Raw genomic sequence first — 16,800 nt, 5'->3', positions numbered from 1 at the left:
AGGCACCCCTTTTCTTCTTACGGCACCATATTATTGTACCCTGGAACACAGAACTAAGCCTGAATTCTGTGTTGGATTAATATTTGCAGTATTCACAAGGCGCAGTTTTATGCCCTTGGAAGCTATATTAGGGAAACTATTGACTGTTATGTTTCGGTCCAGGAAGAACTCAACAGTGCAATGCTACGTATCAGTGCAAACTTGAAATACAAAGGACAAGAAGGCTTTCTACGGGCAACTGAATGCAGTCCAGGAGAGGCTCGCTACAAAAAATGCAGCTATTACGATAGGTGTTACGATAGGCGAAAGTTAAATTTAATAACAATTTGCTTACTTCGTTAATATCCGATGGTATTCAGGGAATAAAAGAAGGGGATGACCTTTAAAATCCCTACTGGCTTTCGCTCTGGCTGTTCCTGCACTTACCGCTTTAATACCCTTTGTATCATTACGGATCAGTACGGAAGGTGACCACCTTCACATTTGCATTAGTGGTTATGCCGTGCACTAAAGTCCGGCTTTCTCGGATGACCGACGATTGGGTTATCACTTAGCTACATGGCCCAAAACAGTTAAGGGAGAGTGAAGTTCTCAAGTTAGTTGGCGAACCGATACATTGATGCCCCATTTTAAGGGTCAATAGCAATCAATACTCGCAAATCATGCAACCCTTCTTACGAATGGCAGAAAAGCCTATACCGTTAACACCCTGGTTGATGACCACGAAGATGTCTCAAAAATTTCCATTAAATCCCAGCGATGATCGGTCCTAACCTGAGTTTCAAGGATACCTAGGTTATGCTAAATATACATTTCATTTCTGGCAAGGATAATAGTTATCATTGCAGTGGACCAAAGTATATTTTATTAATTTAGATATATAAAGTGGACAATAAGCAAAGTAAATGCAATCATATCTTGAAAGAGAAACTGGGGGAAGTAAAAAGCTTAGCCTTCACTTAAAAACTATTTCTATTCCTCAGAAAACAAACTCTAGTCTCGGAAATACCGAATTAAATGTCTGCGTTAGGTATTCTTTACGAAGTAATGCGGTAGGTAATGGATGAATGGTTGGCAGCAGAAATTCAGTGACTTTTTCGATAAATTAATTGCGTTCCTTTGAATATATTGAACATAACATCGGACCTGCTTTTGTTGTATAGTATTCACAATGCGGGAGCTGTGAGTAGGCTGACTCTTCTAGTGGGTGACTACTCTACTTAACGCTCTGGCAATTGCCTAACTTTTTAGGGAGAAAATCACATCGTTAGCAAAAAAGTAAGAAAAAATTAAACAATTTGAGGTGGTTGCCGAATTTCTCATTCCAGTTAAGTGTTTAGTGTCTTATTTTTTTAAGTCTTATTTTTGCAAATTTTTTATGGTTGTTTGTATTTATCTCCCAATAATTGTTCCATTTTTGAATTTCTATAATATCTTCTTTGTAATAAAACGCGAAGAGGGTTTTATCGTTTATTATCAAGGCAGAGGCAGCTTGTCAGACACTGGCTCACCTCTGCCTTGAAAGCAGCATGACCCAAACGGTTCGCATATGTTAAACACTCCATTATACAATTCGCGGTTGCTCCTCATTTGACATCAAGTGAATTCGGATTTAGGATCCCTCAATCCTCAAACAAATTACGAGATGCCACATCCACTGCAAGAGGACTTTTTAAGGAAACGAGGTTTTCAGCTTGCAGGATGGTGTGGCGGTCCAGGAATGGCGGTACAGTTCGGCCATAAAAACATAGATGGAAATCAGTGGGTTAACGGACTAATCAGGCGGTGCACTGCTTTTGACAGTCCCTTGGTGGGTGCAGTCGGCGTCTGACTTGTAACTGTCAAGAATCAAGAATCTACTCGCAGTACTCAGTAGCCGCAGATGGCGGAGGCTGACCACCTACGCCAAGTCGAGGAGATTTGACCTTCCTGTACGAAGACTCAATCGAGAAAGCTTTTGAGCCGCATGTATTGAGCATAGGGAATCATGCAGCCATAATAATTACACCATACAGTTCACATTACTAATTCTTTAAGAACCTCAAAGAAATCACTAGATTCCGACCTTCCTACCGTACACGTTGCTGCGTAGGAATTTTTTTATAAACCTAGTTGCAAGAAGTTCGACTTCGCGTAATAGCCTCTATTTTTGGTTACGATGCCAATTTTGGTGGACGTCTCGATTGCGCTAAATCTTAGAGGGACGATTTTTATAAATAACTTGAAATAGAACGAAGCATCATAGGATCAAACTCACCTTTCTAAATTTGCTAGCAAAGAGACAAACAATCGCTTGGCTAGCTAAAACGGTAACTTTTAACGTTTTGTGGGAAACTGTTGGAATATGGACATCAGTTGTACCATCTTATCATCGACTTTAAGGCTGCCTATGATAGCATAGCCAGGGTAAAGCTGTACACGGCCATGAGGTAATTCGGTATCTTTTCCCAACTGATCAGAATGACAGGGCTAGCCCTAATCAATGTGCGGTAAAGGCACCAGGATTACACCAATATCAATAACACCCTAAGAAAAAGGTATGGCGTGTCATGCCTCCTCCAACCAGACCCTGGAATAGGTGATCCGCGATGCTGATGTAAGTGCGAGGGGTAAGTCCACCCGACTGGTGGTCAATGCTGATGATATTGACATTTTGGAAGAACCACCCGAAATGTTCAGTCTATCTTCATCTAGGTCTAGCAGGCGGCACGAGATTCTGTGATACATATTAATGAAGGCAAGGCGAAATATATCGTGACAATGTCAGTACAACAAAGCAAAGAAGCAACAACATCAAAACGCACTGGTCGAATAAGAGCAAGAAAGATAAGGGACTACAACTCTAAGACTAGGGTCGACAATAACAACCGATAACAGCTACGACAATTAAATCCGCGCAAGTCTGTTGGCAGCAAATAGAGCCAGTTTCAACTTACAAAACTGTTCCGCTGGAAGCGTCTCAAAAGGTCAAAGCTCTCACAGTACAAGACAATGATCTTGCCACTCCTCATGTATTCTTCGGATACTTTGCTTCTTAACAAAAAAAATTGGGAACTCTTGGTCGCGTTCGAGAGAAGAATTATCTGAGAAATGTTTGGCCTCCTACATTGCAGATCAAAATACTGCCAAGTTTGGTGGAAATGTTATTACCACTAGTAAAGTTAAAGTAAAGTAAAGTTGTCTCTTTGGTGCAAATTTACTGGTATCTAAGAATTCGAATATCAGTATCACATTAACGTGAATAGTCTGACTAAACTGACTGCATAAACATTACGAGCTAAGTACAATAAACTATATTAAGAAATACACAAAGCCTTTTATAGCTGAAGGGTTCAACTTGCGGCTTCCCGACTTGTTTTAGCTGGTTTTATCCATCCACCTGGTGGTTGACAGTCATCAACTTAAATGTTCACTTTAGCTAACCTCAGACTCCTGCTATTAAGAACAGATATGGTCAAACATAACATCGATCCGATCTTGGATTGGAAGGGAAAGAAAAATAGTAAAAAAGTATGAGCTGAGCTGGGGCTAGTTAGGATACAAATTTGACTTGGTCTCTAGTGACGGAATTGTCTCAATTATATCAGAAATAGATCGCAAATATCTGTTCTTAGTTCTTGTTTTTTCTTTTGTAAGAAAAAAACAGTCATAAATGGTGCTGTTAAGGTTTTATGTAAAATAGACTCTTATTAAAATCGGTTTACTGTCTGCTTGTCTATCCGCCCGTCTGTCACAATTATTATGTCGAAAACTGTTGCTCCTATTGATACGATATTTGGTGGAAAGGTGGAACCTGTGAATCCCTTTGCATGAAGTGAGTAACATATTTCTACGTTGGTTTAAGTGAAGGTCCCAAAGGGAGATGCAACATTTTTTTACCGATTATGGGGTGTCAAATTAAAGGTTTCGATTAGTGCTTTTCGAAGCCGGTATTAGTTTCGACATTGGTTGGAGACGGGAGAAGTTCGAGGATCCGAAAAGTGTCAGTTACTTCAAGGACCTGCTTTCAGTAACTACCCAACCCAAATATCTGAAAGGAAATATGGTGGTCCATGCACATGGTATCTAGGCCTCAAAATACGCTCCGTATCAATACCCTGTTTAAATAAAATTAATAATAGCATATTTATATAATTATATTTATTATAATTATATTTTTTAAAATTGCCTGGGAACCCCCTTTAAATTTATCTTAGAATCATCAACTTTTACACTAATATAGGGTATACCATAGCATGATATGATATTTTTCCAAATCAAAATGCCAATTGAGTACAACAAACTTACTGCGATTTCGATATGCAAGACGTGCCATCCAAGGAAATTGTCCTGGAGCGATTTCCCGTCCCCCGACAATTCTCGTATTCACTGAAATTCCGCACAGGGGTGAGTTCACGAACCTCTTAACAGGCTGTCGACTACTGACTTTTTGGTTCTGTACTGCGCTAACTTGATTCAGTTGGGTTCCTTGATTTTGAAATCGGCGCCGCGATGGGGGCTTGATACTACCACGACGGTTCGATGTGGAGGTGTTTGGTTTCGGGGTAGGAATTGGACTTCTGTGTTTCGATGAATGGACTGGTTTATCTGAAAAAGGCATTTCGAACTCGTCATTGAAGCTAGGTGGGCAGTTCTTGTGGGTATCTGGATCTTCAAAGTCGATCAAATTATAATGATAATCGTCGTCGCTGTATTTCAAGTTGTTATAATAATTATGAGGCTTTCCGCGAATTACTTTCACTGGCGAGGCGGTGGTTGCAATATATTTATTAAATTGTGTATGATCCCATCTTTCATAACTTTGCTCGAAATTGTTATTGTGGCTGGTTTTCGAAGGAACGTCTGGGACATTCTTGGTGATTTCCCAAATCCAGGGTTTCTCTGTGGTCGATTTTATCACTGTCACTTTAGGGCTAGCTTTTGGGCAACAAACTACGGCCTCATTTGGATAAAAGCCGCACTGTTCATCGGGTAAATTCGATAGAAGCCAATCTGACACTGAGATCTGTGATTGATAGATCCTTTCCAAGATTGCAGGACAGTCTTTAACTCTTTTGCACTCACATTGCTGAATTTGCTGTTGCTGCTGACGGTGCGGTCGAGTTTGATAAATGGTTGCGATTGGAGTATAAGATGATTTCGATGATTCTGAATTATAGCTTTGGTGTCGCTGTTGCTGCTGTATGCTGGGTGGACTGTGATACCCAGGATCAAATGTTTGGTAGTCTGGGTAGAACTGAGTATCCTGCCATCCTTGTGCGGCGACAACTAGAAAGAAATAGAATTACATTAGTTAACATTGTGACGGAAATCACTTACGGAACTATCTATGACATCAACTAAAATCGCATAAATTGTGGAACGGTATTTAGTTAGAATACTTGATAAAAGATGGTTCGATTATCAGTAAAAGTGGCAAACTAGTTTTCTAGCAAATTATTATTCGCATACCATTCAGGTATAAGGAGGCTGCAGACTCGCGCTCAGCGTCAGTCCAGTTCCTAAAGTACAACGTTACGCGACGGTTATTGGTAATTGAAATGTTGAGTAAAAAAATAATTGAAATAATGAGAATAAATTAAGGTTTTGTATAAAGTAAATTTTTTTCATAGAATATGGTAATGTGAGGCCTCAAAATGTGTGCTCCAAAAAGTGAAGCAGGTGTCGTTCTCAGAACTTATCCAACAAAGAAATCGGAAAAAAAACACAGTGGTGCATTTCTACAAAAACTAGGGCCCAAAATACATCCGATTCTAATATCTGCAACCCCTCTTAAGTTCATCCTAGAGGTGCAAGCTGTTGGCATAAGGGATAACATAAGGCATAATTTGGTCAAGTTTAAAGATAATCCAACTATTATTCACTAAGTTATAGAGGGTTAAGCTTTCTCATCTTTTTGTGAATTTCGTGCATTCTACAACGTGTATGACGTCATCATCATATCAATAACACAACAAAGTGAGCTCATATGAATGGGGGTCGCAAGGAAACGTTTTGTTTTAGTCGTTTGAATTTCAATATCAATTACTCCAGGCAGGCATATGTGTACATGTGGGTATATATACGTGCTAAACAAGTTTGCGGTAGTGTCTATTTCAGATTAATATATTTGTTCATTTAACCAGCGGAATTCAATATATATACATACATACGTGCACGAAGTAAATCGGAAACATATGGTAGTATATATAGTATATAAATATGGATATGATCAATTTATATGCGTGCAAGTGTATGTACAGTGTTCAGTAATAGGCAGTTTGTTTGCCTAGGATAATATCTATGTCTGTAGTATGCGTGTATGTAATATGAAGGAATATAGGGGATTTACGGATGAAAAAATATGCATAGAAGCTTCTCACTTAAGATTTTTGTGTTCGTCTAATGTATTATGTATTATACCAGAGGTGTGAGCTTCCGGTAATCATGTATGTTGTTATGTTTTGTTTCTTCTAAACCAAAGATACTATGATGATCCTGGAAATTTAAGATGAATATCACCTGTATAAACATAATCACGTAGTCCTGTTTTGAAGAGAATTCAGTCATAGCCCTCAATGAAGTTATCGCCTTTCCTATTGGGTAACGTAACCACTGTTACTTCCGCCTTCCGACTGGTCCTACATCGTAGTACAGAGAAAATATTAGTGCGGAACAACATCAACTTGATGTTGGCATGGAGGTTGTAGTGCATTAACATGTGACGATAACCTATATAAAAAAGAGCTGCCCAGTTACTTTCAGTTTCAGTAGGTCCCGAATGTGGTATGAGTACATATAGAAGGATCGTATCATCTTCTGAAATCAAATATTAAGTGATTGTGAGCACATTCTGCTATTAACACCAATTCGTTGAACACTAGGATTTCACAAATAGGTATGTTAAAAGGAGAAAACCTTCAGCTTGAATCTCTTCCTTTTCTTCAATAAAGTTATTGTTATTTATTGTTTCTACAAATGTGTGTACCTCGTCTTGTCGCCTTCCTCAGTGTTAGGATGCAAATAACAAAAAAAAGGTTTAAGCTTGTTCATCTCACAATCCACATTAATACCTCCCTTGAATACTCTCTCGCCAGAAATAAACTTTGCTTTCTGTAAATTACCATACTTCTGGCGGGGTCTAATTTTCTTGTATCCCTTATGTGTTTAACTAATCTTACGCCCTCCCTGAAAATAGTGTGGCTTACTAGGACGGTGTGCTCCGCTACCTTTGATCTGAAGTCTGTCGATCCTTTTTCGCTAACATTGCCACATTTAGGTGCTTTCCGAGACGTGTTTCTTCTTTCCTTTTCTTCAGTCAGAAGTACGCAGAAAATTTAGTATATTCTGGACTTGGCCATTTGGGTCAATTTGCTGTTTGGTTTATCCCACGAGAGCCTTGATCTGGATGTTTCCCCCACTTTCCCTTCAACGAAAAAAGATTTTGTTTAAACTCTAGTGCTATTCTGCTTTTGAGCTGTTGAGCGCTCCCTATTGAAGAGTCCTTTTATGTTTGTTGACCACACTGATGGTCCGATCGGTGATCCGTTTAATTGCACGACATTCTGAATACATTTGGTCTATTCCATCATGCCTTCCGAGGATATGGAACCGGTTAACAATCGGTGATTAAAAAAGGCCAGCTTGCGCTGGAATGCGTGGTCCGAATTGCTGTAGATGACTCGTTTGGTATCCAGCTGTTTCCTGTAGATCTCCCTCCAAGTCTAATAGGTTCTGTTTCATCCTCAAGGTAAAGAATGAAAGTGAGTTTAACTTTCTGATTCATTCACTTCTTCTACTTTGCTAGTGACAGTTCCGTGCTTATGGTGTACTAATATTGGAAATCGAGCCTTTCAATTAGTAGAATCTTATTTCTTCAGGTTGGATATTTGAGTTCATTTTTATGCTGTCCCACTATTGGAAGCCTAGCCCTTGCACATCTTTAAATGTGATGATAAAGAAACTAAAAAACAGTCTCATTCAAAATCAAGTAAAGGAAAAAGAACGATGCCGAAATACACTGCGAGAATCCGTTACACTCCAGGAAGGGGTGAACAGGAGACATTCGTTCATTTATTCTATTGAATTTCACGGCCTCCAAAATATTATTTCTCACAACATCTCGAGTTCAGTAGCTTTCTAAAATTGAGCATCCTCCAACCAATTTTTTGATGAAAATTTGCAGGTTTTCCGAGCAATAACCTGAAAAGCAACCTTTATATCTACCAGAACCGCGAATACATTTGACACCTATAAAATGCGACTGTTTAGTCTCAGATGAAGAGATACTTTTGTAGCAACAGAGATAATTTATATGTAAGAGTTACCAGTGGAGTTCTAGAGTTCCGTCCATGCAAACAGTTGAACTTTTTAAGATTTCAAACAAGAACTTGTAGCCTTTAATAGGTACCATATTAAAGGATTATAATGTGATTTTTATACGGAGAGAACAACGAAAGTTAGGTAGATCGACACTTTTATTTTTAATTAGAGCAATTTCATTCATTGTTTATCATAATTTAGCAATATTTTATGTGAAATTTCAGACATTTGGTGATGCCGTACTTCCACACATTCCGAAATCGATGCGTTATTTTTCAAGGTTTTCGGCGTCAGCTAAAGCCAACGCATCCTTAATGAATGCCAAAATATACATATATAAGGCGAATGCAGACTCATTATGTTAAAGTGGTTCGGAAGATTCCAGACAGGAAACTCTTCTTTAGAGGACGAACCACGTGAAGGTTGGCAAAAATCTTCAACTATTGATCAGAATGTGACCCTAATAACGACGACGAAGATCCCAAATTGTTCCAAGAAATGTCTGCATCACGAATATTCGATCATCATGAAATACACGAAAAAATCTTCGCGATAGGTTGCACGCATTTTAACTGACGCTCAAAAGTTAAATAAATAATGAAATAAAATATTTCCTTTCAGTCCAGTATCTTCGGCAGAATCGTTACCGGTGACGAAGGTTAACTCTATAAATATGATCCAGTAACCTTACAGCAGTCGATGGTACGGAGACCAAAAGGAGCAGAAAATGACTTTCATTTTCCTTTATTGCGGAAAGAGGGAGAAGAGACGCCTTTACACGGGTCAAAACCCTTCTGTGAAACCGAAAACGGTTTCGTGGCTATGGCACTAAGACATGAAGAGGAACGGTTGAGGGAACTATACTAGGCGGGCCTACCAGGGATGGAGCTGCCCATGGTGCTTATTGGGGGATACGAACCCATGCGCGCAAAGGATTGCTTAAACCTCACCAAAAAGAAAATTCGAACCATAGTGGGAATTCTCAATGATCAAATAAGCAATGGAATCAAATAAGCAATGTATTGTTTTTTGACTCCGCGCAGTAAAAATATTTTTTCCTGCCGAAAAACCACAATTTCATAGAAACGTCGTTCGTTCTAAGGCGGGAAAATTCGCTCACACACTACATTTCACTCCGCTTCTTCATCTCGCACGCACACTCCTACTCTTTGATTTCTGCCATAAAGCCGACACTCTATTGGAGACAAATGCTAGCAAACAGACGCACCTCAACCAAAAACCCTGTCCACACGTTTAAGCTACAAATGTTTGTTTATGCTTGTCAAGTGTGTGGACGCGCTAGATCGCTAACAATCGCTAGAAACCACGTCAAACACCCTATCCACACGCTTGCGCTTAAGACTACTTATTAAAGCTTGACAAATATGTAGACGGTACTTGAGATTTTATCTCGGTACAAGATGTGACATCATTCGTCGCTCTAATAATAACTATTAGTTTTTTCTCCCTGTTCATCGAAAGCTTTCTTGAAATCGATGAAGAGCGGATAAGCGAAGATCTAAATTCCGCCAACATTCCAAAATGATTGGTAGGGTGAGGGAGGGAGCACGCAGATACCACTCTAATTGTCACACTCAAAACGGGTCCTCTTCTGTAGAATCTTAACGATAATCCTATTCTTCTACTCTCTGGGAAAAGTCTCGGATTCCCATGATTTTCGTCGAGTGGAAGTAGCAAGTTTGCAGTAATTAAAGGTGCAGTGACAAATAACTGCGAGGAAACCATCAAGCACAGCGACTTGAGCGTTTGAGTGCATTGATGGCCAAAATGATTATTCTTCTGTTTAGAGAAACAATCCGTATCCGCATTTTACGGTGGCTAGCCGTTTCATCCACAAGAGGAGGAACCTTCCCGTATGTGATACGATTAAGAACTGTGGTGGAGCGTTCCTTTCACTTCTAGCCCAATGCTCATTGATAATCTCAGACGGGTTACTTCGTATATCGGCTGATCGGACGCCAGGTAGCTAGTTTATTACCGAACGATAGCTGGATCAGATATGTGGTCGATGTTAAACTTGGGAGGTAATAGCTCTCCAGCCTTGCGAAAAGTAGCGAACGCAACACGCAACCGAATATTAGCAACCATTGAATGTTAATCCCTTTCGAGGTCGATGCCAGTGTCTTTCTTGTTACGAACAGCCAGAAGACAAGTCCGAAACATAATACTGATCTCGAAGCGGTCGTACTGAGTCGGCCAGTTTAAACCAACCTGTTATCAAGCTCTGTGCTAAAAAAATGTGCCACCAATGAAGAGGCAGTGGAAGTTGCATCCACAAACCCTCCACCATTATCATTATGGTCGTCTAGGTCGTATTTCTCCATCACATGTTCAAGCAAAGCGTTGCCAGATTCCCCAATAACATTCAGATTATCCATCCATTGGTACGTATGACGCTTCTTAACCTGGACGGGAATATTGCAGTTAGAAGTCTGTCAGACATCGGCTCCCAGGTCAATGCGCCTTGCGGTAGCCGTTAGAAACAACCCGACCGCGGATTCGCATCCGCTACCACTTGCCTTTCCAGAGTACAAAAGTACATTGCCATAAGTATAGCAAGAGATAGAGGGGAGAGTACTCCACAATTCCGCCATCTTATGTACTTCGCGTAGGTCCAGAATATCTAGGTTATATCGTTGAAACTCCCGCTCAAGTAGGAGAGAGTGTACATTCTGAGGACCATCTCTACCGTTGTCATGGCACGTGCGTGCATTCTAGAAACAAATCATAATCCGTTTTCGACAGATCTTCTAGGTAAGGTCAATCCCTATCCGTGCCGTTATTGACATTTCGGTAGCAATAATGCTTCCAAATTTGCAAGTTGCTAGCCCACACATTTTAGTCATTTCTTATGACAAACAGGGAAAACTTTGAGTGTATTCTTTAGCTCCAACTCACTGGGTTTCCCAAGATATATCCTGAAAATTCCACTTAATAATGCGGATAGTGTTCTTCATGTTGTTCTTGCAGTTTTCTTTAATGCTTTTTTCTAGATGCCTGGAACTGGCACCCTTACATCATAAAAAATTAAGATTTCCTCTTCTTTCAATTTCGCTATGATCACCGCAACGGCTTAATGGATTAACGATTGCAACGCAATAAGTCATTATGAGTTTTCTATTTTGTTAAGGAAAATGAGACCATGTTAAACGATGTTATGAGTTTTTCTTTCCCTTTATGTCTAAAGTTTGCAATTCCTTTTTCGTCTTTTATTTAGCTTTAGTTCAGAACTATTTGAAATCAATAAAAGCCGCACAGGTGAGTAAGAAGTTTTTACTAACGCCACTTCACCCAATATACATATTTCTAATGATACGAAAATATTAATCCGGAAAGGGAACCTCTTTCCAATTGTTGTTTCCAGTTTTTATCCAAAGTTTAATCACCTCTTCAATGTCAAGAGTGCTTAGCACCAAATTATAGTAGATTTCCACTTAAAAAGCAAAACTCATTCAGAATCTTTATTGGCATGACTAGATTTTTGCACGTTTGAATATTTATGTAAACCTAAAGTTACTCAACGAGAATTCGCCGCATTGATCGCTGTTACACTTTATATGCTCGAATGCAATGCAACCTCTCATATATCAAACTATTAGACATACCAGAACCAGTCATGATTTAGCGAACGCGGAACCTCACCATCTAATCTTATTAGATCAGAACGGATCTCTGTGTAAATTGCAAAACTTCCAATTTCAAAACTAGTCACATAAATCTATTGTAGTTTTCAATATATCCACAAAATAGGAGCATTTTCCTGAAGCAGCACTACCTAACATTCTGAACCAAGGCCGCACGACTATTGTCTATCTGAGTGTGTAGCAGATACCGGTAAATTGGTGGTCTAGTTTGAAGAGTTTGAACAGTTAATTGGATGCATTACTTACTTCTCCGTTCCTTAGTCATAGTTTGGAGTTCTAGCGACATATTTCTTTCGTGTTTCATTTAGCTGAAAGCGAATATCAGGTATGAATGTGTGGAATTTTTTACAATCTCACTAAAACAAAAGGTATCTAACCACCAACAAAACAGTTTGGATTGCCACAAGAGTTATTGTTGGGTGCCTCTAGAGTGCTCTTGAGCCATATTTCCTTTTGAAGTATTATAGCAGATCACGGAAGACATAAGTCACGTACAGAACCAATTTAGATGCTTGACTTAACGATTTTCACTCCAAAATTATTACACTTATTAGAAATATTTCATTAAACTCTTGTGTGAATCGCCGGAACCAGTTTATTATTATATAAAAAGTAGTTGGAGCCGGCTACTATGACTACAATCCGTTTGTTGCTATGGAATCGGAGTATCATTAATACACCAAGCGCAAAAAGGTGTTATTTTGCTTAATCATTGTTCATTTCTCTTCTAGAAAAATTTGGCTAAATGATCTATTATTCTTACTGATTTAAGCGGCTTGTCCTAATCAGCTATTGATATATTTGTAATAAGTTAGATCTCTCCATCTTGTAATCATCTCTCTATCAAAATTGTGAATTAATTATGCTTGGAAGCAGGTTGAATTTATAGTTTAGTCATGGCTCGAAAATCCCCCGGGAGTTCTGCTAATATGACTCGCTATTCTTGGAAATTTGGTGGCAATTCCAGTTAAAATATTCTTAATAAATTAGTTTCATTTCCATTTAGTGAGATCGTACGCTAGACCTATAATATGGGTCGATGAAAAACCAGTTATAATGTACATTTTAACTAAGGAAAAAAAGTGTGAAGCCCCGTCAGGTGTTTTGCATATAAGATCCATTATTTTGAATAACTTTCAGTCAACAAAATAGAGTAAAAACCTCAAAATTCCATTACAGAAGAAATCATTCTTGTAATAAGCAAGATTTTCGAGGCAGATGGGCGGGAGACTATATAAAAATTGAATGCAAGTCTAAAAACCAGAAGCTGGACACTCCAGGTATGAAAGGTTTTGGGATTTCTTATGTGAGGAACGTTGAATGCATGGTCGTTCCACTTGTACTTAGTAAATAATTTAATTGTGTATTATCTTTCAAGAGGTATTTAAACAAATAAGTGGCTCTATAAAGTGCTCTATAATAGTCAACTTCACCCGCTTCACATTACGAGTAGAACATTATTACCAAATGTAGAAGTGCACCTAAAACAGATACAAGTTAAAAACCTGAAGTCAAATATGAAAGTTTTTGTGTATTTCTTGCGAATATAAAAGTGTTCATGTGGGTATTTGTCCCAATTATATCTAGCTCATAATATATGCATATAATATGTCACACTATTTACTTTAATGTGGCACAGACAATCAAAGTCTTATAGTCAGAAAATTTGCACACAAGCTATAACTTTCACCTATTATAATTCTGGCAGTAATAGCACGATTTTCACCAAACACCATGGTATATACTATTGCTCTGGTAAAGGAGGAGGGTTTGAGGCAACGTACTCTGTACTATCCTCAGTAAAACAAAAATAAAATGCTGAGATCAGGGAAAGAGATAAATAGAGTATAGTTCCCTCGACAGGCCGACCAAGGAAATGCATACAATGTCGTTACAAACATGATGATCGGATTGAGTCACAAGCCTCGGAGAAATGCTAGGGCATCCACCTCAGTTGACGCGGCAGGGCGGGCCCCGGTCCTGTCGAGAAATGGGCAAGGGTTCTTGAGGCATGGACGGCGTCAGGACTTAAGCAAGTTAGTCCGAACACAACCAACAAAACAAATATGTGTCAGCACGCTAAATGTTGCTACCCTAACTGGGAAGACCGAGGAACTCGCAAGAGCCCTTCGGAAAAGGTGCATTGATATCTGCGCTCTGCAAGAAACCCGATGGCCTGGTGCCAAAAGCTGCGACATTGAACGCGAACGCGATAAAAATGGTTACAAACTTCTCTATTTTGGTAACCCACACACTCAATATAGTGTTGGCATTGCCATCTCAGAGGGTTTCCGTGATGCCATTAAAGAAGTCAAACGATTTGATCATCGGGTGATGAAGCTCACCATTATATCAGCTGATCGCACTATTCACTTCTTCACCGCGTACGCACCACAGACAGGTCGACCTGATGCTGAGAAAGATGCCTTCTGGAAACTTCTCGATGACAAGACGTGTCACGTGCCTGCTGACGATTATATGTATAATCATTGCCGGCGACCTTAATGGTCATGTAGGTGAAAAGGTGTAGGCAACATGGTTCATCAAATGAATGTCTCATCTTCCTATATTTTATAGTGGGAACAGTAAAACGCAAATAGACCAAATTCTCATAAGACGCCGACATTTTACCACTGTCACTGATTGCAAAGCCGTTCCCTATGAGACCATCGCACCTCAACATCGGCCGTTGATTGCCGTCCTGCGAATCAAGTCACCGATAAAACAGCGTGAGGAACGCAATTTGGTCACCAAGCCGGGTAAGCGGTACATCAACCGAGATACTTGGCTTTGGAATGATAATGTTGAAATGAAAGTCCGTGAAAAGAAACGACTCTACCATGAATTTCTCGACGATAAAACACTTGCTAATTGGCAAATTATCAACCGGAAACCAAAGAAAGCAGTCGCTGTCACCAGAACGAGCCATTACAAAAATCTTTACGATAAACTGGACACTCGGGATGGCGAGAGAGATCTATATCAACTTGCAAAAAGCCGTAACGAACGTACACAAGGTATCGAACACTTCTGTTGCGTTAATGACAAGAACGGGACTTTGGTTACCAACCGTCGAGCCGCAATAGATAGATGGCGAGAATACTTCGAGCAGAGTTCAACTGAAGAATTTGCTCATCCTCCACTTCCACAATCATTGCCGACATTTGGACCAGTTCCACCTGTCAGCGCAGAGGTGCTCAGAGGTGGCAGTGAGAACGACGGGGCGGCAAACCTGTCGGCCAAACCAAAATCAAGTGGCGAAAGAGAACTTCCATAGTGGTGGCACCGGGAGACGCTTTACTCACTTTGGCTTGCCGGCCGTGATGCAGTAGGCGAATGCTCCAAAGGCCTAATCAGGACGATCAGACCCGAAACTGCACGGGGACTCATCTGAAGTGGCAAATTCGTCACGAAACCTTATCAGGGGTATACTGGTAACATGGGAATCGGGATAGCCCTTGGACTCTCATACTTCGGGTGAACTCCCGTTGTATGTGAGTACAGCTCGGTAATTGCGGTAGGCCCCTAGTGGGAGTTTCATGGGGACTGTGGTTATGCTCAAGCGAGAAGAGACCTTCGTGCCTCGGCGTGGTGTAGAGGTAGAGATTTAGGTAATTCTTGCATCCACCAGCATGAATGCTAAGCCATGCATTTGGTATAGACAGGTACCGTTGGTGCTTGTCTTAGCGGGGCTCTGATTGTGGTCACAAAATCAATCCGTGTCTGAAGAGGACCGTAGGATTAAGTCTCCACGACAGGTACCTATGTTAAACACTCAAGGGCTTAACTATCAGCACAACTGAAGTCGAGGAGGCAATAAAACGAATGAAATCGGGGAAAACCACAGGACCTGATGATATCGCATCTGAGCTCTGGAATGCGAAGAGCTCACTGAGACTCAATGAATTTTTTAATCGGGTTATTCAGGCAGGAAGAACACCATCTGACTGGCAAGAAAGTACCACTGTTCCAAATTGGAAAAATAAAAGTAGTCCAGCAGGATGTTCGAATTACCGTCCAATCCGGTTACTTTCCCATACCATGAAGATTTTTGAACGCATTTTTCACAACCGTATTCGCAAAATCGTTGAAATAACCGTGAATCAAGCCGGATTTATCAAAAACTGCGGAATTGCTGACGCAATACACGTTACCGTGAGAGGCATCGCCCCCTTTACATTGCATTTCTGGATCTAGAGAAAGCGTTTGACCGTGTGCCACACGAACTCAACTGGGATGCTTTATGATAGCACTTAGTCCCAGAAGAACTCGTGTGCCGGGTTCAATTGCTTTACCACGATCCGAAAAGTAAAGTTCGAAGTGTAGCGGGTGTATCAAAACCCTTTCGTGTCTCTGTTGGTGTTCATCAAGGAAGCACCGTCTCACCACTCCTCTTTATTCTTTTTATGGACATCGTCACACGGGATATCCAACGTCCCGCGCCCTACACACTGCTTTATGCAGATGATGTTTTTCTAGCAGCTGATAACAAAAATGATCTCGAGCAACTTGTCCAAAAATGGAATGGTCGCCTCATGCAACACGGTCTCAAATTGAATCTAAACAAAACTGAATTTTTGACGACCGATCCCCATGAAGCAGGCACAATCACTACCAGCGGCAGTGATCTGCCCAGAACTGAGCGATTTAAATATCTGGGTCAACGCTTTCTTTATGGGGTTGCATTGATCGTGGAAAAATTGCGAGAGAGGTGTCTTCGATGGTATGGTCACACAATTCGTGTGCACGAAAATTCACTTGCCAAGATTGGTCCGAATATCGAAGTCGATGGTAAACGACCAAAAGGCAGGCCGAAAGAAATAAAAGCCTCGAG

The 16,800-nt window shown here is 40.2% G+C and overlaps 1 protein-coding gene across 1 annotated transcript in view; it reads right to left on the bottom strand.

The window, feature by feature from the left end:
• LOC119652049 (transmembrane protease serine 11B) overlaps nt 1–16,800 on the bottom strand; it is a 157,576-nt gene that overhangs the window by 38,231 nt on the left and 102,545 nt on the right. Inside the window, exon 3 of the mRNA XM_038055985.1 lies at nt 4,288–5,268. Coding sequence (XP_037911913.1) covers nt 4,288–5,268 — 981 coding nt within the window. The remainder of the gene's footprint in view (nt 1–4,287; nt 5,269–16,800) is intronic.

Source organism: Hermetia illucens, chromosome 3 (genome assembly GCF_905115235.1).
Source record: "Hermetia illucens chromosome 3, iHerIll2.2.curated.20191125, whole genome shotgun sequence".
Taxonomy (NCBI): domain Eukaryota; kingdom Metazoa; phylum Arthropoda; class Insecta; order Diptera; family Stratiomyidae; genus Hermetia; species Hermetia illucens.
The sequence above is the reverse complement of the archived record's forward strand: the minus strand, read 5'-3'. Positions and strand labels throughout refer to the sequence as shown.